The following is a 22625-nucleotide window of genomic DNA, read 5'->3' as shown; positions in this document are numbered from 1 at the left end:
AGGCTCAGAGTTCGTTTCCAAGACTCAGCCAGAGTAAAATAAATTCCACCCGTTACTTACTCCCTCAAGAGAGTTCCTAAATGCTTTGATTTTTATTTGCTGCACAGGTGTCCAGGCCTCGGCTATAGAATCATCCTAAAGGCACTTTGACTTTGATATTTTAGGGACTGGGTTAGTTAGATGCTGTATTTCCATAAGCAACAAAAATAATTTGAGGGAGTGATATATAAAAATGAAATCACCCTTTCCATCCAATAACAGTCTACATTCATAACTCTAGACAGGGATGGGTAGTAACAGATTACAAGTAACAGACATGAGTAAAACATGTATACATTAGTTATAACTCAGGGATCGACTCTAGGGGCGAAGAGCATATGAGGAACACCTCTACAGCAGATACAAAGTCTACAACTGTCTTTTGACCAGAAATATTTTGTCCAACCCTCCTGCTATGGAAATGGCAGGTCCGGTTTCAGTAAAACATCAATTCTAGTAAGTGGGTGTGGTTGCAAATGTGGGACTGGCTCCAGGCTACATGCAAATCCAATGTTTGATGAATAAGGCTGGAAGCTAATATACTGTCTGAAGCCTAGTCTGAAACCATTCCTACAATCATAGAGGATGTTTCTGGTGAGAGGAAGGCATCAATCAATACCATGATCTGACAACTCAATGTTCACAAAGTGTTATGATGCTTCTAAGGTAACAAAGAGAGCACTTATCTACTCCCTGCTCGACGGATGAGCAGTGATTCAACTGGCATCCGCTGACTGAGTGGCCAGACAGGCAGACTGCTTCTCAGGGATGGTCAGTGCATCCAGGCCAGGAGGACAATGTCCCTTTTATGAGAGAGTTTTCAACACTACACAGTGGAGACTGAAAACCAGGCTGTTGTGATGTGACATAAGCAGTTCATGTTTGATGTAATATCTCACAGCCAAAGCACAGTCAAAAACATGGGAACACAAGGGTATTTATTACATAACTTCATTATAGACTCATCGGATGCTCAGACGGAATCATGAAAAAATTAAAAATTATAAATCGCTAAAAAAAACACCTGATAGTGACTAACTGATCTTACATGTTTGCTTCATAATAATTAAAATGATAATTAAAAGGTAGGTGATATACTGACTATGGATGAGTACCTCATAAAACCCCACTTCAAAATACCCAAACTATTTGTTTACCCTTGTAACATATTGCAATGCTGAGAGGTTTTTTCCGGTTGGGAAATGTTGGAGACAAGCAGCTCAAATAGCCATAAACAGCTTATTCTATCTATTAGTAAGTTGATGTTTTTTATTGTATCATGAACTTATTAATGGAGGTCTGTTTTCTCCCATTTTACTTAACAATCTTAGGAAGAGTCCTGCAGGCCAATATGCATGTTCAAATATAAGTATGGCTTTACTGTTACATCTTTGGCATCCTACTGATTATCATGTAAGGACCAGGTCAAGTGCTAACCTCCTCTCTGTAGCATCAAGTGAATTAAATTCTGTACAGTTGGTACAAGACATACCTATTATGTGTATATACAGTCTGGTTTGGACTAGCTCCACAGACTGAAGAGTTCAACACAGCTGAGCTGAGCTTTCTCTCCATGGGCTCAGATTTCTAATCCCAAAGTAGATGTATTGATTGATTCTACAAAAGAAGATGGGAGGAGACTGGATTTGCAACAGATACACAAAGTACAGCCCAAGGACACAAATCAGGGTATAGAGTGGACCTCAGCTCTTTCTATTCATGGACACTTCCTTCCATTTTAACCAAAATGCAGATAATTCCCACTGTTGTTTAGTCTGGCAACTAACATACCTTTTATCCTCTTTAATGACCTCACATCTAACACTACATTTCAATGTATTGCCCCTGGTGGGTGCTCTATGATACATTTGACTATAATGAGATGTTGATGTTTAGGTACCCAAAATAAAAATAAAGAACTTATTTCAATATATTTCATAAAGGGCAAGAAAGAGAGAAATCCATTTAATACACCTGGTTGTCTGGATTCAATAAATCTAATGTGAAAGCACAATGATCCAAATTAACAAAAAGGAAACCTGATGTAGTTTACTATAACTCCCAAATTGATTGACAGGTCTTTTAATATGACCAATACAAGATAACAATGTACACTAAATGTACTACTAATGTATTTTGTTGCTGTTAAAGACAGGTTTACTCTGTTAAACACGCCAATAAATTATTTTAATTAATACTTACTGAATCTTTAAAATTGCTCTGTAGGACTAGGGCAAAGCAAAAGTTAAATCTATGTGTACATCCTGACAGCAGGAAGGTAGCAAAATCAGTGAAACAACTAATCAGCCTGCCTTTGAGTTTTACACTAATCCCCAGCAGCAACCGATAGTGCCCTCTGGAGCGGGCAGGAGGAAGGACAATTTTCCTGTAAGGATATATAGAATATACAGTATAATGTTGCTTTGTAAAATACAATAAAAATAGTATGAATCCAGAAGGAAATCTTGTGGCTAACAAGTTAGAATATCATCTTTTTATCATGTGATGTGAGTTTGTGTCATGGCCTTTGTCACATGGGATCCTCTCTATTACTTCCTCCTGCTCCTAAAACTGCTTTGCATGAGTTAGGACAGCTGTTATTGCTAAGAGAATTACCTAATGTCACTTCTACATCCAGCATAAATGCAGCAACAACAGCTCCTGAGAACAGGAGGGGGGGCGTTCTCTCTCTCTTTACCAGAGGCTTGTTTACTTCAGCTCTGTTTTGGAGATAGAGTACAGTTGGTCTGTGTGACATTGTGTGCTTACACGAGCCATCAGAATGTAACTCACAGTTTGTGTACATTAGATTACACAATGGTCTGAAACTGAAAATGTCACATACAGTGAATAGGCCTAATCCATATTCAGCATGTGTGTTAATGTTGCAGTCAGCAGTTTGAGTGGACAAATTAAAAACTCACATATCTTTGACTGGCTTCTGGTGCTCTGCTTTTGAATTGTCCTCCCATCATGCATCACATAACTGAAGACTAATAATGGCACTCTGTTGCCCCCATTTGATCACATCCGGAAATACACCACTTACACCACCATCATGTAAAAATATTGACGTTATTTGTGAACTATATCATTTGTACACATCAAGAACAACAAGCTGAAATAAAATCAGCTAAGTATCACCAATTCAAAAACACCAAGCAGTATTAACAGTGTAATCAGAGGTGTAAACTGGCAAATAGAAAGGTCATTATTTTTATAAGCACTGACTCAAGTGAAACTAAGGGGAAACAATGCCAGCCATCATATTCAGTCAGACTTTCCTAATGTCTGACTGTGAAACTGTGATTGAGCCTTTTAGTTCCCTTTCTCAAACATTTCCATGACTGTTGTTTATTGGTCTGTAAAGGAGACCTTAGCCGGATGTCTGCAGCAAGACATAAATTCTATGGAAAAATCCCACTAGTCACAATCAGCTATTAGGTCATGGTAAACCCCAATAAATGAGCTACGGAAAGGTGAACGCCACTCTCTGCATGATTTGAGGCAGCATTAAATGACTTTACTGCACACATGGACAGCCACACCTCAACCATCTCAGGTATCAGCACACATGCCTACCGGTTATCCATTTAACACTGGATTTGACACAACAGGCTCAGGTGACACTTTCTTCTTTTGAAGGTGAAGACCTTTCCTCTTTATATTTCTTTTTAACTTTTCTCTTTAAATGCTGTGTCTTCTTTAAATCAGGGCAAATTTCAGATCCTGATTTTGCTGCTTAATCTGTTATTCCAATTCCAGTTTAGAGCTACTTGCAAATAGGTAATATGCCTAGTGTTTACAATACGGATGAAACATGGCTTTCATCTACTGGTGCCAGGAGTGTTTTAAAGGTCCAACATTTAGGATGATCTATTGGCAGAAATGGAATATAATGTTCATATGTATGTTGGAGTTGGTGTATAATCACCTGAAAATAGGAATCATTGTGTTTTTGTTGCTTTAGAATCAGCCGTTTTTTTATCTTCAGACACCACAGGTCGCTTTCCATGGAGTCCACCATGTTGAAGCACCATGTTTCGACAGTAGCCAAGAAGGGACAAACCTAACACTGGTTCTATAGGGGCGTTTCTCTGCCACTGCAGTTTCTCCTTCAGGCTTGCAAGAGGAGGTTGAAGCAAGAAATTGCGATCTGCAATTACACCGCTTGATAAATCCTGCACACTGGACATTTAAAGAGCAAGTAACTGTAACTGCAAGAATTGAAAGTGCAAGGGCACTTCAGGGGTCATAAAACTCTTCAGATTCACAGTCCAAACTGTGTGTACATACAAAAACAGAACTATGCATAAACATTCTGTCACAAGCCTGTGCGTACGATTTCCCCTCTCACAGTGTTGTAGAAAGGTCCCTGATGATCATGCATGTCGATACTTCTGAATGCTCCACCACTAGAAAAGCTCATCAATGAAAAGAACGGCAAAGAAGAAGTGCAATTTCACTGATTGTCTCGCATCAGTGCCGTTCCAACAGTACCAGAGCAGCTGTCGTTGCGTGGTCATTATCCACAGCTGTGACTATTTATAGCAACATAACAAAAATTCATCACGTGCACCTGTAAGCCATCAACTGCAGTGATATCTCAATCATCATCTTTAAAACTCATATTGAAATAGACTTTGCAAAGTCCATGAGGACACAAGGAAATGATGGCTTGATGTAAATCAGAGTTTCTGCAGGTTTCAACAGGTTAAATTTAAGACTTATTAAGACCATTATAATGCAATTTAAATGTCCAGTGTGTAACATTTAGGAGGATCTATGGGCAGAAATGAAATATAATATGCATAACTATGTTTTCATTGGTGTAAAATCACCTAAAAAAAAAAGTATTGTTATGTTTTTGTTACTTCAGAATGAGCCGTTTTTATCTACAGATGCTTCTGGCCGCCCTCCATGGAGTTTGTTGTTGTCTATGTTTCTACACTAACCCTGAATGGACAAACCAAACACTGGCTCTACTGTTAGGCTGCACTTTCTTCTCAATTGGAAGGGGAGGGTGAAGTGAGGAAGTTGCCATCTAACACTACACTGCTAGATGTCACTAAATCCTACACAATGGTCCTTTAAGACCTATTTCATGTCCATACTGGCAAAAATTTTTTATTTTCCCCAAAAAAAAAAAAAAAAAATTTTATAAAAAAATTTACTTTTTTAAAAAAATTATATTTTTAAAAATTTTAGGACATATTAATAGGGATAGGAATCAAGAACTGATCCATTTGAGAACTGGTTCTACATTGTCTGATCAATCAGAATCATATACCACCAAGCTTATCAATGCCAACATGTTTTTCTGACAGTTGCGCATTGCAAAACAATGACGTCAAACTTCTGCGTCTACACTGCTTGAAACTTGCCACAAGGATGGGTCATGGCGGAGAGGAAGAAACGTTCCAAAGCATGGCCTCATTTCATGAAGAAACTCAAACTACTACAACTCTACTCTTTTTCTAGACTGTGTACAGAGTCAGAAATAATAAAACACTACTGTTCACACTGAAAACCTAAGTAAGCCTACTTTGTTTCCACACAGAAAATTTAACAGGAAACGAAAAGGGAATCAAAGAATTGGACCGATAAGCACAATTGATTATGCTGTTGGTATCAATCAAATCTTATCAATTCACACATATTAAGGCCTAAAATTCATATTATTGGATCTGAGACTTTTTAAAACTTTTCAGGACCCCACAGAAATCCTGTAAATAAACTGCCAGGAATAGTAACAAGTCAGTGAAAATGGCAAACAACATGAAGAACCTAAGAATTCAACCACATCTGGGTCTATCTATATGTGCGCCGAGCGCACTCACACTGCACATTATTCTTTCATGAATACCAATTTATGTGTGGGAAATGACATATCAATTTTTTACACATCTGGTTTGGTACGCTCTGAATTGCATCAAAATCAAAGCAGAGTGCACAATATAATCTAGAATGAATAAAAAAATTGAGTGGATCTTTGTTTCCAAGTCAATAAAAGGGAGCAACGCTAATGATATAAATTCTTTGGGAACCTTTTTTCAAAACCGATAACAGACCCATTTTGACATGAAATAGTAGGGTAAACACGGATGCCAATGATACCAATTAAGCTTCCATTCCATTACGTGTAGCAGACTCCTTCCAGTGTGTCAAGAACCTTAATTAGTATCACTGGTAAGTAACACCTGTGTTTGCCTTACTTATTTCATGTCAAAATGGCTGCTGTGAAAAAGGTCTATTGCTCAAACATCGTTTTTTGGTTATTCTCAGAGGAACACTGAACTGAGCTTGAAGATTAAGTCAGGCATATTGTCGAGATCTGTTGCCAGTCATTCTGTAAGAACAGTAGCGTCTTGTCTCGCTGCTGATATGCCAGGTAGCTGAAGGCAGTGAGCAAGTTGACCAAAAACAGAAGTTGACTCAAGTGTTTTGACAGCTCAGTTCCTTTTTGGGCAGACAGCTTAGTACAAGTCATGAGAGACGCTGGAAATGATTGAAGATTCCACCGTATCAGTTTCATCTCTGGCATTTGACTGTACTGGAGTCATTTAGGCTGCTTGTGACAGGGGTAAGAAGGTCATCCTTAGGCTCTTCATTCAGAACAAGCAGAACATGATACTCGCACGTCTCCCTACACATTTCTGACATCTGATATTCACCGGCACCACTACCAACGGACTCTTACTGTACCTGGCTCTCTTACCATCTTGCATATACCTGGAGTGGACACAATAACCTGAACACACAATTAAACAATGCAATGCAATTAATGTTTTTTTTGTTGGGGCAGTAGCAGGAAGATCTACTTCCACCACGACATACAAACGGCACCAAAATTTAGTACCTCAAAATGTGCTATAAAGTTGAATTACCTGGAATAAACAAAAAGTGAACATTACAAAATGCAAAAAGGCAGCATTTATTGCTGGGCTACTGTACTGGAAGGCATAATATCATACGTTCATGTTTATGTGTCCACTTTTGTATGTACTTTGTAGATTTGAGTCAACACAATAATTCTTTGCCAGCTCCTGATGTCATTTCAAAGGTAGATTTTGTTCTCCACTGGCCTCATTTGGCTTTATTTTGTCCTACAACAGTATTTATTGCAATAGCAAAAGCACTAAGGCCAAAATGACTCACAGTAAAATGCCATACACATACTGCTGACCAAGAGCTGGAAACCCCCACCACTACCAACACGAGGGTAAAAACATGTTCTGTAGTTTTACCCACGACGTCTGTTCCATGTCTGTTCAGTAGCAGCGGCCCATCAGCTGCTGGAAAATTGTTACCGTTATCAATCTGACCACATGCATTGTGTGTCTGAAATAAACACAAGCTGCGCTTTATGTACAGAGCATGAGAAGAGATAAGAACAGGATTTCAGGTTGATTTTAATAGTGTTTTCATATCCAGTAAGCCTGGTGCATTCATTAGTAGATATCCCAGTCAAGTTTGTTTTTACCCAAATCCAGGTTTGAGTCGTTTGATATTGGTTATCTGCCGATCCGGTACTTCTTGAGTCTTGATAGCTTGTCAATTTTTCACAAGGTACTTGATCCAAATACTTAAGTTCATGGTTGCAAACTACAACATATTTTACTACTATATACTATTTACTAAGAGTAGAGATAACAGATTTATTATCGCTGGAGATTAGCAAATCTGTGTATTTTGCCAACCTCTGTCTATGAACTCAGAGTCACTCACCAGTGCGCCCAAATCATTTGTCACATTAGCAAACACTAGTGAAAATGTGTCACATATGGAGCTAAATGTTGGCACTGTAGGCTGCTGTACAGGTTCTTGATGTAGTTCTTGTCACGACCAATCAGCCCATGTGTTCCGATCCAATTAGTGCCCAAAAGACCTAGTCAACTTATAACAAAGATTCATCGAGCTAGACAGAAAAATATGAAGGCCATGTTGTCTTCCTTAAAAAATATGCTGTTTCAAGACAGTTACGTAAAAAAAAAAACCACTATCTGTCAATATATTGTTATCAGACTTTTAAACCACCAAATATAGATATCAGTATCTGCCTCAAAAATCCACTATTGGTTGGGCTATGCTTCAAGCTTGCCGCAGACCCTTAAAACATGGCTGAACCTTGCACACATGCCAACCATATCTTGTTGACAGCTGTAGCATTGTGTCAAACTCAATTTCTATCAAGAAAGAAAAGGAGGAAACAGAGGCAGCACAGTAAAAAAAAAAACAGAATAAGACCTCCCTTGGATCTCAGATGATACTATACTTGTGCATTGTGTAGCATGTCATGAGTTCACCAGTACAACACGGGTTATTTTTAAAAGGTACTGATAGCTATAGAAAACAGTCTCTGAAGAGCCCTGACAGCATCTGGTGATACAGTACAGTACTGTTCCCAACTAGTTTAGAAATTCTGTAATTGATGTTTATGAGCCTGTAGTACTAAATGGGACAAAAACATGAAATAAAATGAATGATGGAGCCATTAAAATGGTCAAAAGTTGTATGATTTGCAGGCACAAAAAGGCCAATGAAACAATGTTAATACAGATCTGAAAGACTCAAATCTTCTTTAGCTCAGAGATAACAGCTAATCAGTGAAGTCAAAGCCAGGGTTTATTGTCAAGGACAAACAAAGTTGGTGAAGGCGGGGATAATAATTGGGCTTGGCCCTTGGATGAAGGGCATGACACCACTGCTGACCTTTAAAAACAAACGACAAATTCAAAAAAAGTATGCAATGGAATTTCAACAATTTGTATTTTTTGTGCATTTCCCAAATGAGGTGGAAAGTTCTCTGAAAACCCTTGTGTCTGACCAGCGAGGGACACACCACTTCCTCTTGAGTGTTGCGTGTAAATAAGGAGCAACTGGAACAAATATCCCACGCAGGACTGGCAGGGGAGGTAGCGGACTAGGAGGCCACACAGGAGCAGGAGCAGATATAGTGGGCCCAGTTGGTGTGCATGTGCTGACTGCTCGGCTCCAAATAAAGCAGAGGGCAGCACATGATAGGCCCAAGGTGCATGCCTTTTAAAACATGAATGCACACACAAGCATGCAAACATAATGCTGTGTGGTGAGGACATTCTGAAGACTCTTAGTCATTTATTAAACCTAACCCTTTCATACTGCACCCACTAAGAATATATATACACTGTATTTAACATGGAACCTCAGGCTCAACCTGAAAAACAGTTCAATTCTCTGAACTATACTTCACATATATTTTACCAAATGTTCTGTTTTTGAGGTACATCTGGAGTTCAAGGGCAGTAAAACACATCAAACAATCACAGGCGAACACACACACACACACACACACACAAAACACTATATGTATTAACCTCAAAGAGACCTTAAGGCCTCGACATCTCTGTCATTCTAACAGATGGTCTATGTATAACAGCCCTTGTCGATGTTACAGTAACTGTTTAAACAGCCTGAAACACCATCCTGATTTCAGAGGTTCTGCATTTTAACAAAACTAACCTACCACACAGTATGCATAAAGGGAAACATAGGGGAAACATAGCTACTGTGGCTGGTTTTTCCTATAAGTGTATTGTACACTTATATAAAGTTGGGGGACTTGGGACATTTAAGAAAAACTGGAGCAGCAGAGTCTGAGACATTTCGACTCCCTAAGGTTTAGGGTCCACTGGCTCTTACACTTCATTTAATGCAGTAAACATCTTTTCTTGAGACTGTCGGAAACATTTTTGAAATTCCATACCGCCGGATTGTAACGCAAGCAATCTATTAAAAACCTGTTGTCTCCAAGCCTAGGCTAAAATAACCCTTCTGACATCATCAGGGTAATTTTCTCAGACTTGACAAAGCTTGTCCACAGACAGGGGACATTATTCAACTGTTGAGTAAACTGATTTTCATTACTGAAATCGGTGCAAATCAGTAAGAGGTAATGGTATCCAAAAACATATTTTTTGGTTTGGAGGAAAAATAAATTGGCATTACCAGCCAGGTGAGCAGTGAATCATTTGGGATTACGGCATGAGCCAGGTTTACATTGCTGGGTTTTTTATGTGTACCAGAGACTAATGTGACTCTGAGTGCCCACCATACCAATCAAATCAAAGCAGCTTACTACTATTTGCCGATTTTTGTCAAATAATGCATGATGCAGTTTGATGGACAGTAAACAAATATGCCATTGGCAGGTAAACTGTAGAAAACAAGGTGAATAAAGTAGAAAGTTCATTTGGAATAATGGTTTCACATACATATCTCTTTCCTCTTTTCATGCCAAGATAAAAACAATCTCAAATGATGAAAACGATGGATAACACTGCAATAGCACTAAACAGAGGAAGCATTATTGCAACGTGCCTCCACTGCAACAGGTAGTATGAGTACGGAGCCTACTGCGCTTCTGTTCAGCAACCAGCCTCAACAGTGTTTCCCAACCCCAAAGATCTGTCAGTGTGTGAACTGTCAGAGAGGTAGATTAACAGTCGATCTCTGCTTACCGCTTAAATCCAACACCTTTTGGAGCCCCTTATCCTTGTAGAACCTCATCAATCTTTCACTGCCTGCTTAATCTCTCATAAATCCAAATGTAATCTAACCTACGTATCTGAGGCGAGCAGCAGGGTGCATTCACTGTCCTACCCTGAATCATCTCCATGTGATTTCATTAACTATTAATATAGTTATTACATCTCTTGTTAACATACTTAACAGAGTTTACTCACAGCCTGGCCTTTGCTTCACAGACTGAACAAGGAACAGACAAAAGGCCCATTTTTAGATCGCCTGAAAGGCTTTCAGAGGAGGGCAAGCCAGTGAAACAAACAGCTACTATCATTAAGACAACAGTATCTTCTTTTCTATAATTTGGCCTTCTTCATAACCACTGCTTCCTCTTTACAATGTCAGTTACCTCATCTCTGCCTAAATATTTGTTTTGCAATGTCAATGACAAGAGCAACACAGTTTCTCAGTTCAGCTTTACTTTGAACTATATTAACTTGTGTCCTCATCACATAATGCTGTTTTCTAAAGGTCCAATAAAGCTCCCCCATAGCAACTATGGGCTAGTCACACATACTGTAGTCTCGTGGTGAACCAAGAAAGCTCTTCTATAACAAAGTCTAAACTCACAGTAGAAAGTTAACTGTTCATCAGAGACATACAAATGTCCAGAAAACCTTCACACTTTATGTTTTAAATAACTGGCATCAATCAGAACCTGTTCTTAAAATATTTCCCTTTAATTGACAGTGACAGCTGAAGAGGAAAAGAGGCAGAGAGAGAGGGGACGACAAGCAGCAAAGGGCCACAGGTCAGAGATGAAACCATGGCCAATGCAGCAAGGCCCCAGCCCCGGCACCAGGGGAGCCAGCTCCACCAGGCAACCTATCAGGACGCCCCAACAATCAGAACCTTTACCATAAAGTAAAATAGCTAAATCGTGAAAGAAGAATCTTTTCGAAGAGCCTGCTGGTACGTAGAAGCTGCTAAAAGATGGTGCCTGTAATAGAAATTGCCAGGCTATCCATTACCTAAACATTATCTAGATTCTTTATCTGCTATGGTTGTCAACTTCATCATCCAGAAATGTAATTTAGGAGAGGCGTCCAGTAAATAGATTACAGTAAACAACTAGAGCGCCCCATGCTATCAGTCATGCATTGATTGCCATACAATGACAAAGTAGAGGATGGGACTGAGGAAATGGAAATCCAGGACAAATAAATCACACAACAAAGGGTCAATATTTAAAGCTGCATTAGGTCTTTCTTTATAAAAAATTACTTTTTGTCATATTTGTGAAACTTTTACTATACCCTGATAGTACTACACAAGACAGATCATTTGGCTCGTTCTAGTGCTCCTAATTGTATTTGTAAGAATCCACCGCGACTGAAAGAAAAACAATCAAAGCTAAGAAAGATGGAAAGACTCTTTGGGCTGGTGGCTTGCGGAACCTGCGAAAGAGACTCAACAATCAACTATCCTTCTCGGCTCCGATTAGTTGTTTTACGTCCAAGCCCGGTGGATTCTTGCAAATGCCATTAGGAGCACTAGGAGGAGTCAGAGGAACCTGATTTTTTCACAGATTATCTGTCTCATGTACTACTGCCAGGATATAGTGAAAGTTTCAGCAAATATGACAAAATGTTATTTTTATAAAAGTTACCTACTGCAGCTTTAATAAAAGGATAAAATTAACTGAGCTATTGAATATTTATTATATATATTTTTTTATTGAAGTCCATCAAATGTGGTAAATACCAATCTTCAACAGTTCCAAACCCGAAGCTATTCTATTTACAGTTAAGTACAGCAAAAAGAGCAAATTCTCATCCTTTGAGAAGGACATGGAGTCCTCAGGAGTTGGGTTGGGTCAAATGAAAATAATACATTTCCCCACAGGGTATAATTTCTCAAGTAACTGTAACAATACTGTTAACAAACACTAATGGAAGAATCACCATCTTTCTAATTATATGGCAAATACGACGTTCTATCATTTAGTCCACAGAGGATACAATCTTCTTCAGAGTCATGTAACGAAGGCTCTGGAGATTAAAAGATTTGCTGATGGAAGCTCAAACACAATATCCTCTATCATTGTCATGGTGAGAGAAATGCAAGGCAAAGGCCGCGACAAGCCCAAGCACCCCACGCGCTACTGCGAGTGCAAGGGTGCGCGTGCCGTCTTTCCATCTTCTTCTTAGTAACTTAATCTGATTTAGAAGGAAATTTAATCTATGCATTAAAACTGAACAGACAGGTACCAACCTGCCCTTGTATCATAGAAGAGGGAATCAATGTGGAAGGCATTTTCATTGCTCTCTACGGCTCTGTGTTGCCTAGGCTTCCAGTTAGACACATCTTCTCTCCTGAGGTGGAGGTACTGATTTAAGGCAACATCTACTCTCTAAATCAAGCTACAGATGACAGGGTTCAACATTAATGTTTTATTTTAATGGATGAGAAATCTACACAAATGCAATATACATGTTCAACTCTCAACAGAGGTGAGAAAGAAGCAAGATGGTTCACTTCTTAGCTACTTCCATCATCAACTCCAGAAAAAACAATGTTTTTCATTCTTTTTTCTACCACTTGCCTGATTGGGCTAGTGCGCGGCCAGATTTACTAGTCTGACATGGCATTTTACTTGCCCCGGGGAATCCTTATTGTTGAGCCCTGAATGAGATTACGCCAGTGTTATACCCAAGCTGCCTAGTATACAGTGTCTGAATCATTTCCTTATTCCTGAAATCCACAATCCCACGTCAGAGTTCAGAAATCAAAGCCCCCGAGCGCCCGGTTAGCTCAGTGGGTAGAGCTGGCGACCCATGTACTGAGGCTGAGTCCCTGCTGCAGCAGCCCAGGGTTCGAATCTGACCTGCAGCCCTTTGCTGCATGTCATCCCCCCTGTCTGTCTTCAGCTGTCACTATAATAAAGGCAATAAAAACCAAAAAAATAAATCAAAGCCCCCTTTTACACATTCAGAAGTACTTTTCCTGTCAAATAAACAGAAGCATTAATTATCTATGTTTTGTCTAATCTTGCCAATGTAATGAAACCCATTAGTGCTCATATCATCTCAGTACTATAAATCACCATCAGTGGCTGTAGTTGGGCCAGAAACTGACTTGTTACCCGCTCGGCATCTTGTACTGGCCCCGGGCCAGTGAGAGAGACATTTTCTGTTGGACCTAACATAGCACCCTGGCACGGTATGTCAATAACAAGACTCTCAACATGATTCATCACCAGTACAACGATAATCTCCAGCGTGATCTCTCAGATTACTTTCATTCACATTTCAGTTTGTTTTCATGATAACTGTCTAAATAGCCTGTGTGAATCAAAATAAAAGACCGAGCAGTGACATTAAAACAAACATGCATTCAAAGGAAACCACAACTCGCGACCCATTTTCACATTTCAGCACGGTTTCACCAAACAGCCTGTGCTATAAAGATCACCAGTCAATACACACAGCAGACTGTCTGTGCACACACTAACACATCAGCACACTGTCATTCAGCCTGTTGCTTGGCCGGGTAATTATTGCAGCAACCCTCAACCTGTTGCTATAGAAGCACCTTGTTTGTGAGCAAGTGATCGAACACAGCTTGAGATTAAAGGCAGCAGCCAAATTACAGCTCAGAGCCAGAGACATATTCCATATGATAAAGAAGGATTCCATGGAAATACCATGTCATTATATCAACTTAAATTTCCCTTTATAAATAAAAGCTCACTGTGAGCTAATAATGCCATTTTTGAATGTACCAGGCACCTTACTTTTCTCAAGGATCGCTATGGTGAGATTACATTTGAGGATATCTTGTTAACAAGATCTGTTAAGCCTACCTCGAGTTTCTCTTCTTTACTTTGGGCTCTCCATTGTTCGAGACTCAATTTGGTTTCTCTCCATTATTTCGAAAGGTACAACAAGTGCCAGAGACACCTCAATTAACGCTACCATTCTTCCCTGTCTGCTAGGAAACAACAAACACTTGACTGTAGTTGCTCTCTCACGATAAAAGAAGAAACTGTGGTTCTGTAAAGAGCGCAGAGAGGAGGATGTAAAACGCCAATTCAATTAGGTGCTAATTCTAATTTCGTTTGATAGAAAGGAGCTGTTGAGGCTAGCTAAACCTTCGAGAGCGCTGTCCAAAAAAACTAACTTAAGTGCCAATGTTCCCTGCGGGCTGTTTGTTGACAAATGATATAGGACAACAACTTTACTAAAGAATGCCTTAAAACAGTGTTGGAAACTTTTTGTGGCTGATGTCGCTAGGTGTGTCTATTTACCACAGCTTCGGTGTTTGGGGGCTTCATATAACTACAGCAGCACAGACAGAGCCAAAGTGAAGGCTAATCCTCTCGTAGACAGATGAGATAAGAAGTGGGACACGGAGTTTGTAACGGGCGGCTGTCTTACCGTATTTGTTGGGCTCTCGGTTGTACTCTAGGATAGGCACCACAACGTTGGGGTCCTGCGGCTCGAACACGGAGTCCTCCCCCGCCTCTTTCTCCTCCACTGTGCTACCACCACCACCACCACCGCCGCTGCTGCTGCTGCTGCCGCTGCCGCTGGGGTCCGGTGCCGGGTCAGATACAACCGCGTCCGAGTGCTCCCCCAGCCCGGCGACCCCAACTTGCCCGTCAACCGGGACTACCACAAATCTTTCGCCCATGTCCCTCCTTCTTCTCCCCTCTTGTCGCACTTTCTCTGGAGGAAATACGCACCGCCGGGACCTCTGCGGTTCACACTCTAGGAGAGCGACCACACAGGACAGCGTACGGAGGGACACACGCTCGCGAGTTGATCAGAGGATTGATTACAGTACAGACGTGCCCGCCCATGGTCTGCGCTCATTGGTTGAGAGAGCCAAGGAGCGCCGTCAATCACCGCCTTAAGCAAATCAGAGGTGGTGATATTTGTTAATTGTGGAACGAGCGAGTTCCAAAATTTGGATTAAATTAACAGATATCAACTCCGAAATGTAATTGCCCTGTAATTTATGACAACATAAGTCCACCTCGTCAATAAAATAAACAACAATTTAGCTATTAATTCCAAAAGCAATGAATATATATATATATCATAATAAACAAAATTCCTAATACTGTTTTAGCAAAATAGCCAATATGTCATTCGTGTACACTTTTTTGTTTAAATTCTGAAGTATATCCGAAATATATTTCTTGTAGCTTTATGCCTATAGATTGAGGCAGGCAAAGCAAAACAGTGCAGCTAAACAGAATACTCCTGAGTATAGTGCATGTGAGACAGTGTCCTGCTGTCACAATGGAGCACATGTACTGGCATGTCACACTAAACTCATTACAAGCTTCTTTAATGGTCTCAAAATAGCGGGGAAATTAACACTCACTGTGTACATCCTCCACTATCAATAGCCTCCCATAGAAAGACAGTAAATCATTCTAATTGAACAAGCAGTGATGGTTTAGTCATTTGCCAACACCTCGCCATAATAACTTTGGTATGTTACAACTTAGAATAAATGGTTCGTCAATACCTCAGGATAGGATGACCTCTCATGTTTCCAGGCAATTTTTCATACATAGTCCACAGTGACAGGTCTTTAAACTTCCTGTTGCCCAAAGGACAACATTTTAGTGTTTTCTTTCACCATAATATCCACTTTGAATTTGGTGGCTTTGAATCAAGTTTTTATCTCTGTTTGTTTCAGTGAAAACACATGATCATCTGGTGCTGGAAATCCCAGATCAAAATCACCACCCCAATTTAATTAATTGTTCCTTGGTCAAAGACCCATCTGTTCACCAAATTCATCCATTCACACGTCACCCTGGCCTTCACAGAGATTACATAACCAGCAGCCTTGTAAAAAAGCAACAGGTTGTTTCAGTGAACAGCACACCATAACAAACCAGTTAATGAAGCATGGAACTCTCAGGCCAGTAGGTCAGACCTTTGGTGGCTGTATTTCCTGGAAGACACACCACTGGCAATGGTATCAGGGTAAATACAAATATGGTTTAGCATAAATGCCACTGGCTTTTTAGACACAACAGTTGTTTTTGAGACAGTAAAACAGCCCACACAAATGCAATCTGTACACATTAGTGGGAAAAAGCAATAAATGATTGAATGAATACTGTTGAAGTGACATTCACTGAAGGATTCCTTTACCAAGCCTAGAAAGCTTAAAGTGTGGCACCCAACAGAGTCAGAATGTGACAGGTAGCTGGCTTATAAGTATCATGGATGGATTACTGAACAGGCCTACCAGGTGGAGGCCCAGGGCCCCTGGACCAAGTAGACAAACCACAAACACCACTTTTCCACCAAATTAGTTCTGGTTCTCGAACCTTGCAAGTTTTTGGGTTCTGAACCTATTTAATTTGGTCGCTCTAAACGGTTCCAAACTAGTTGTCCGAACCAGAACAGAGCCGGTACATTGTTGGTTTCAGCCCGTCTTGGGCTGTATAATAAATTGGTTTGGAACCTGAAAAATAGCAGGTTTTCCTTGGGAACCACAGTGGGTGTGTGATATTCTACAGGTTGGTGTGCATTGTGAGATTGAGGAAAAACTGTTGGAAACACAGGCTGGTTCATTAGATAGCACCAAGGTTCCAAGAATTTTGAACAGAACCAATCCAAGAACCAGAACTAATTTGGTGGAATAACACTAAAAGAGACACAACATGGACATAAAGACATGTAAAACAACTACAAAGAGACGCAAGAATTGTTTGTAGTTGTTTTGTGTCACTTTCGATCAAGGTGTCTTGCTCCTATGTTTGTTTCCTATGATTAACACATCTTAAGTGTTAGGAGCAGTGGTCAGCCACTGTGCAGCGCCCGGGGGGACCAAGTCCAGATCTAAGCCAGTGGCCAAGCTTTGGTCAAGAGTACTGACTGCAGAAATGAACATACATATTTTGATGGTGGAGGAAAGAAGAGCACCTGGAGGGGATTCCCTACCAGCAGGGAATCAAACTCAGGACATTCTTGCTGTGAGGCAAAATTCCTAGCCACTGAGCCACCATGCTGCCTGTCTGTGTCCAGGGGTCCATCCATGGATGTCTATTTTGAGTTACAAATACCACCTATTTATAGATATAGTTTCATATTAGAATATTTAAAGTTGGTTATTTGGCATCCATTACAGCTAATAAACAATGTAACCCTCCATTCACACATTTCTAAACCCACCCCTGATTATTGTGTATGTGCCCTGTGTAATAGACTGTGGCCCCAGTCATTTCCTATTCAAGCATCTCAGCCTGCACATAAATCATGTCAAATAGTCTGCCATTTACTTTCCAACTATCTAAAACTCCTGAGGAGAGAATATTTTGGATGAACTCCAGGAGACCACTCAGACAGTAATTGCTTGAGAGTGTTATGTGGTCATCTAAAATAGACAGCTGGCAGGACAGTTGGATGACCGAAGGTTGGTGGGGTTACTGGGGGTGGAGTGGTGGGGTTGTGGGTGGCTGTTTTGAGTAGTTAAAGTCAGATCAGTTCAGGGGAGTCACTGGAATGTGCTTCACAACACACCAAAGAGTTTACAAATGTCATTACAAATTGAGTTATGTTATTATGTGTATGATGTATTTTTATGCTTCTTTGTGTCTGACTGTATGAAAGGTGGATGCAGTACACTCAGGCTGCGAGACTAAAATACAGGGCCGGCAAAGTCACTTGTAATCCTCCATGTCCATGTTGTTTTACTCATTCGCAGTTAAACTCATCACCTTAGTTCAAAATGACTCGCAGCCTGGACAAAATGAAGTGCAGATTACTTTTTTAAGCTGGGTGAGAACAGATGTGGCCTTCACAGCACTGACACAGCTGCAAGTTTTCAGGGTGACAAATGTCAGCGTTTGTCTTTGTGCCATCCTCATCTTTGCCTTTAGTCAGATTGATCACAGAGATCAGATTCTACAAAGAAAAGGTGACAGGTTTGTTCTGTCATTGTAGCTGACATTTGTGTTCTGTAATCCTTTTAAAAAGCATAGTAAATGAAAAGGCTTGGCCTGATGTGATTAAAGCATTCATTTATTTATGATTCTCTTATATAGAGTATGAATGTGTAAAGGGGAAAAGTAACTCTAGGGATTACACTAATGAAGTGTAGAAACATGGCGATAGAGCAACAGCTGTCGTAGAGGACCCGTTCCCTCTGTAGATAAAAACGACTCAACAATTTTTATATTCTGGTGATTATACACTAATGAAAACATATCTATAAATATTATATTCCATTTCTGCCAATAGATCATCCTAAATATTACACACTGGACCTTTAATTGGCTACCACTCAAATTTGACATAGTAAGTGAATTTTTTTTAACTCATAATTTCCTTTTTAATTATAAAAAATTTTATAATTTTAATTACCATGAGTATTTTCATTTTATAATGTCAAACTTTCCATCTAGTTTTTTGTTTTTTCATGGTACAAATGGGCTTCCATAGAATCCCGCACACTGTAGCAACAGGTCATTATTATTGCCTTCACAGCCAAGAGAGAAGTTGACTTCTTTGTGATAATAGAATGTTAAAAATGAAGAAATGTTGTTGTACACGTGTTTAACTACATCATATAAGAAAAGAACAACCATTGTATTCATACTGTATTAAATTACTTTTAAAAAAATTCCTGCTTGATTGTTATTTCGATCCGTGCCAGTACACTTTTCCCTGACAAATAGAGCGACAGGAAAGAGCACGTTTGTGCAGCTGACTGTATTATGCATGATTAGTCTTGACTCATTCGAAATATGGATCAGCAGTCTGCAAACAGTCTCCTCTCACCGTACTCTGTTGTCACAGAGATTGTCCTCTGGGAGGGAACTGAACAAACTGGCTGCTGAGGTGAAGCTGTTGCTGTCAGGGTGAGATACATTTAATCCACTGGACCCGGCTTTTTGTTTTCAATGTAATCCTGAATAACTTTTAATGAATCTAGAAGTTGTCTTTGCAGTTATACCAATGTTTGCACGATTCCAGTTTCTTAACTGTAAATCATTTTAAAGCTCAGTCTATAGTCCCTCTTTGCCTTCAACATTTGTCTCTAAGAGTTCAGAAATTATTATTATAAATAATTATTCAGAAATTATTATGACATACAACTTGCTCGTGTTAATGTCACTACTTCAATGCTTTCCTCCAGATTTCTACATCCAAAGGGGTAGGCAGTTACAGTCAGTGCCCCTCGATGAAGTTTTCTCTACAGCAGTCATTTACTGTAAGGCAGCCGCTCGCTGGCCCCCTAAAGACTGCTCCAGCTGTGTTGGCGAAATTACTGGAGCCAACGATGCGTGCCTGGAGTGTATGTGGGTCAGTGCTATAGCATGAAAGGAAGCTTTTATTGTGAAATGGGTCCCCCACTACTGTGTCATTGTGCTCCCCCTCTCACAACAGACAGTGGCGGGTCATTGGCGGCACATCCTCAGCTCCATAGTCTGGGAGGGGAGCATGATGTAAGAGTGTCCAGAGATGCTGCGAGGAGCAGAGGCCCAGCTGCCACACCTACATGAGTTTATAGAAGAGCACCTTGGTAGCAAACAGCTTCATGTAGTTTAACACTAGGAAGGTCTGTTGTTTTAAATTTCATAATTAAAACATCTACGCTTTCTCACAAACCAGTGCAATATTTACAAAATCATACATGCCAACACTGCCAGGTGAAAACTCAAAATGAATGATTTTCATGTTCATTTAGAGAAGAGAATGGAATAATACAATCTTTAAAAAGCTTCTTTCTCTCAGGTTTACCAAGCTGGACAAGTAGATTTATTCCTTTTTCTTATAAAATGTATGTAAAAGTGGTTGAAGCCTTGAGAAAGGTTGTGTGGCAGAAAGCATTGGCCACAGGGGATGACAGACTGAGTAGTAGTGATTATAGGGGAGGTAGGAGACGTTAACAGGACTTGTTTTTGTCTGCGTGCAGATGGCACACTGTTTGTAACGAGATCCCACGGGCTGCACTATTCATAAGGGACAGATGTGTGTGTGTGTGTGTGTGTGTGTGTGTGTGTGTGTGCTGTGCAGAGAGACAGAGGATATGAGAACACTTTACATCTACTTGTGTCAAAAAGTCACATTGTGTGTGACAGTATTTGTCTGCACAATGAGTGTATGTGAATCACAGCTAGGTGAGTCAGTGATCACATATGACAGATCCACCACGATGCAGACAAAATCGGAAAATATATGTAGATTCATCAGTGATCAAAAATGTGGTTTGGATAAGCTCCATGGCCTTAATTGGGACCTATTCTCCTTGTTAGTCCAGCACCAACTATGTTGGAGCCCTATTGTTTCTGTTTTGGCTTTCATTAATATCATCCTGTCTCCGCCTACTAAAGTGGCCCAAATGACAAAGGTGGAACATTTTCAGGGTGGGTATGAGAAGTTCCAACTGGAAAAAAACAAATGACACGGAACAACCATAGGGGGGCACTGTTATAAAGACATGGCGTGTTTTTGTTCATAACTCCACATTCCAATACTTTGGTAACATCATTAATGTAAACTTTAAATTGACAATTAAATTTAACAACTAATACATTTTCTGTTTACAAATTATTATTATTGCCTTAATTTATGTTGTTTTATTATTAGTTTATAATTTACATGTTGTATTGTAGCTAATAAGAATAACAATTACAAGTACATTAGAAACAGTTTATTGTTGCACATTTTATACTTAAAATGTTTAAAATATTAAATATTTGTTAATGATTACCAAATTATTTGTAAATGTTTATGGAATTGTTTGTAAAAAAAAATCTATAAACATTACAAAGATATGTAGATTTTGTCTTCCAGCCACGTGACTGGGTTCTTTGTTTACAAAAAAACTCAAATAGATCTTGCTACGTTTGGTGGAACTACAACTGCATTTTTTTACTCCCCATACTTCCTAAGCATAACCACAATAGGCTCCAGATTTAGGATGTCAAGTTTGACACAAATCAGCCAAAAGATGAAATCTAAAACTATGACAAGTAATTTGTGGTCTCGTGGTGCCCTCTTGTGGATTGTATGTGTTCGCACAGGTCCCTCTTTTTATGGGGTTATAAAGGGTTATATTTATGGTAAATATTTTTATTTGCTAATGCCAAATAAAATTTGTCAAACAACTGTATTACTTATTAAATATTTATTAACAAACTCATTTACAAAAAACAAACATCGCATCAAAACAGCAAGACACATTCATTTAAACCAGACAGGCAGAGTTGGGAGGGTTAGTTTTAAAATGTAATCTGATACAATTATAAATTACCTGTACATTACCTGTAATGTAATCAGTAACATAATCCAAGTATGTAGTGTAAAGTAATGTGACTTGATTACTTTCCAGTACATCAACGATGTGTCCTCTGTGCATTTTTAAAGTAAAACCAGCTTTTTATGAAGCAAATCCAGGCTGTTAGACTAGTTTCACAGCTGTAGGGCAGAACCTGCACTCTACTGTGATGTTGTTCTTTTCCTGCTTTAAAGGCAAGATAATGGTAAAATTTCCACCCAATGAAAGCATTTTTTAACTAGAAACATTTTTATTGGCACCTTCAAGATTAGCAATGGTTTGACTATAGACCAGAGTGGTACTGGTAAATCTGGTGTCAATCTGCTGTTTTACAAAAATAAACTATCCAATGATGAGAACATGACGAAAATGGCTGTTGTCTTGTTTGAAAGACGCATTTTTGGTTAACAATGTTAGTCGGTGCTAACTGTGATGACAAACACATCGCATTTCCAGAGGATGTTACATATAATAAAAGCTACACCCTCTTAAACGCTTTTAATATGAACAGTGGCAACATCTTTAAGCATTAGCAGTAACTTAATACAGCTCTAGAAAGTGAAAAGTAAGCAGTAAGGCAATTAGATAGCTGTGTTTAATCGTATGCACGCATCATTTTCTTGAATCCCTTGTCCTTAGGCAGGCAATCTGAATGCTGCTCAGGAGTGCCACACAAACACCATCACTATCTCTGAGCTGGGGTCAAAATTCAACGCAACAATGTACCTTCAAGGATGTTAGCCAGGCAAATACGTCTGAGGTTATAG

The 22625-nt window shown here is 39.6% G+C and overlaps 1 protein-coding gene and 1 long non-coding RNA gene across 5 annotated transcripts in view; one reads left to right on the top strand and one right to left on the bottom strand.

The window, feature by feature from the left end:
* The window catches only part of slc12a7b (solute carrier family 12 member 7b), a 61859-nt gene extending 46495 nt beyond the window's left edge, over positions 1-15364 (bottom strand). For 2 of the 4 annotated variants that reach the window (XM_051410550.1, XM_051410551.1), the window contains exon 1: positions 14982-15364. In XM_051410550.1, the coding sequence (XP_051266510.1) occupies positions 14982-15237 (256 nt within the window). In that variant the 5' untranslated portion in view covers positions 15238-15364. The remainder of the gene's footprint in view (positions 1-14981) is intronic. The other 2 variants (XM_051410552.1, XM_051410554.1) reach the window with 1 other exon arrangement.
* Positions 15365-19383: 4019 nt separating this feature from the next.
* On the top strand, positions 19384-21424 carry LOC127369378 (uncharacterized). The gene is made up of 2 exons (XR_007886064.1): positions 19384-19435; positions 19714-21424. It is a non-coding gene; the product is annotated as an uncharacterized LOC127369378 (long non-coding RNA).
* Positions 21425-22625: the final 1201 nt, after the last annotated feature.

This window comes from Dicentrarchus labrax, unplaced genomic scaffold (assembly GCF_905237075.1).
Source record: "Dicentrarchus labrax unplaced genomic scaffold, dlabrax2021, whole genome shotgun sequence".
NCBI lineage: Eukaryota > Metazoa > Chordata > Actinopteri > Moronidae > Dicentrarchus > Dicentrarchus labrax.
The sequence above is the reverse complement of the archived record's forward strand: the minus strand, read 5'-3'. Positions and strand labels throughout refer to the sequence as shown.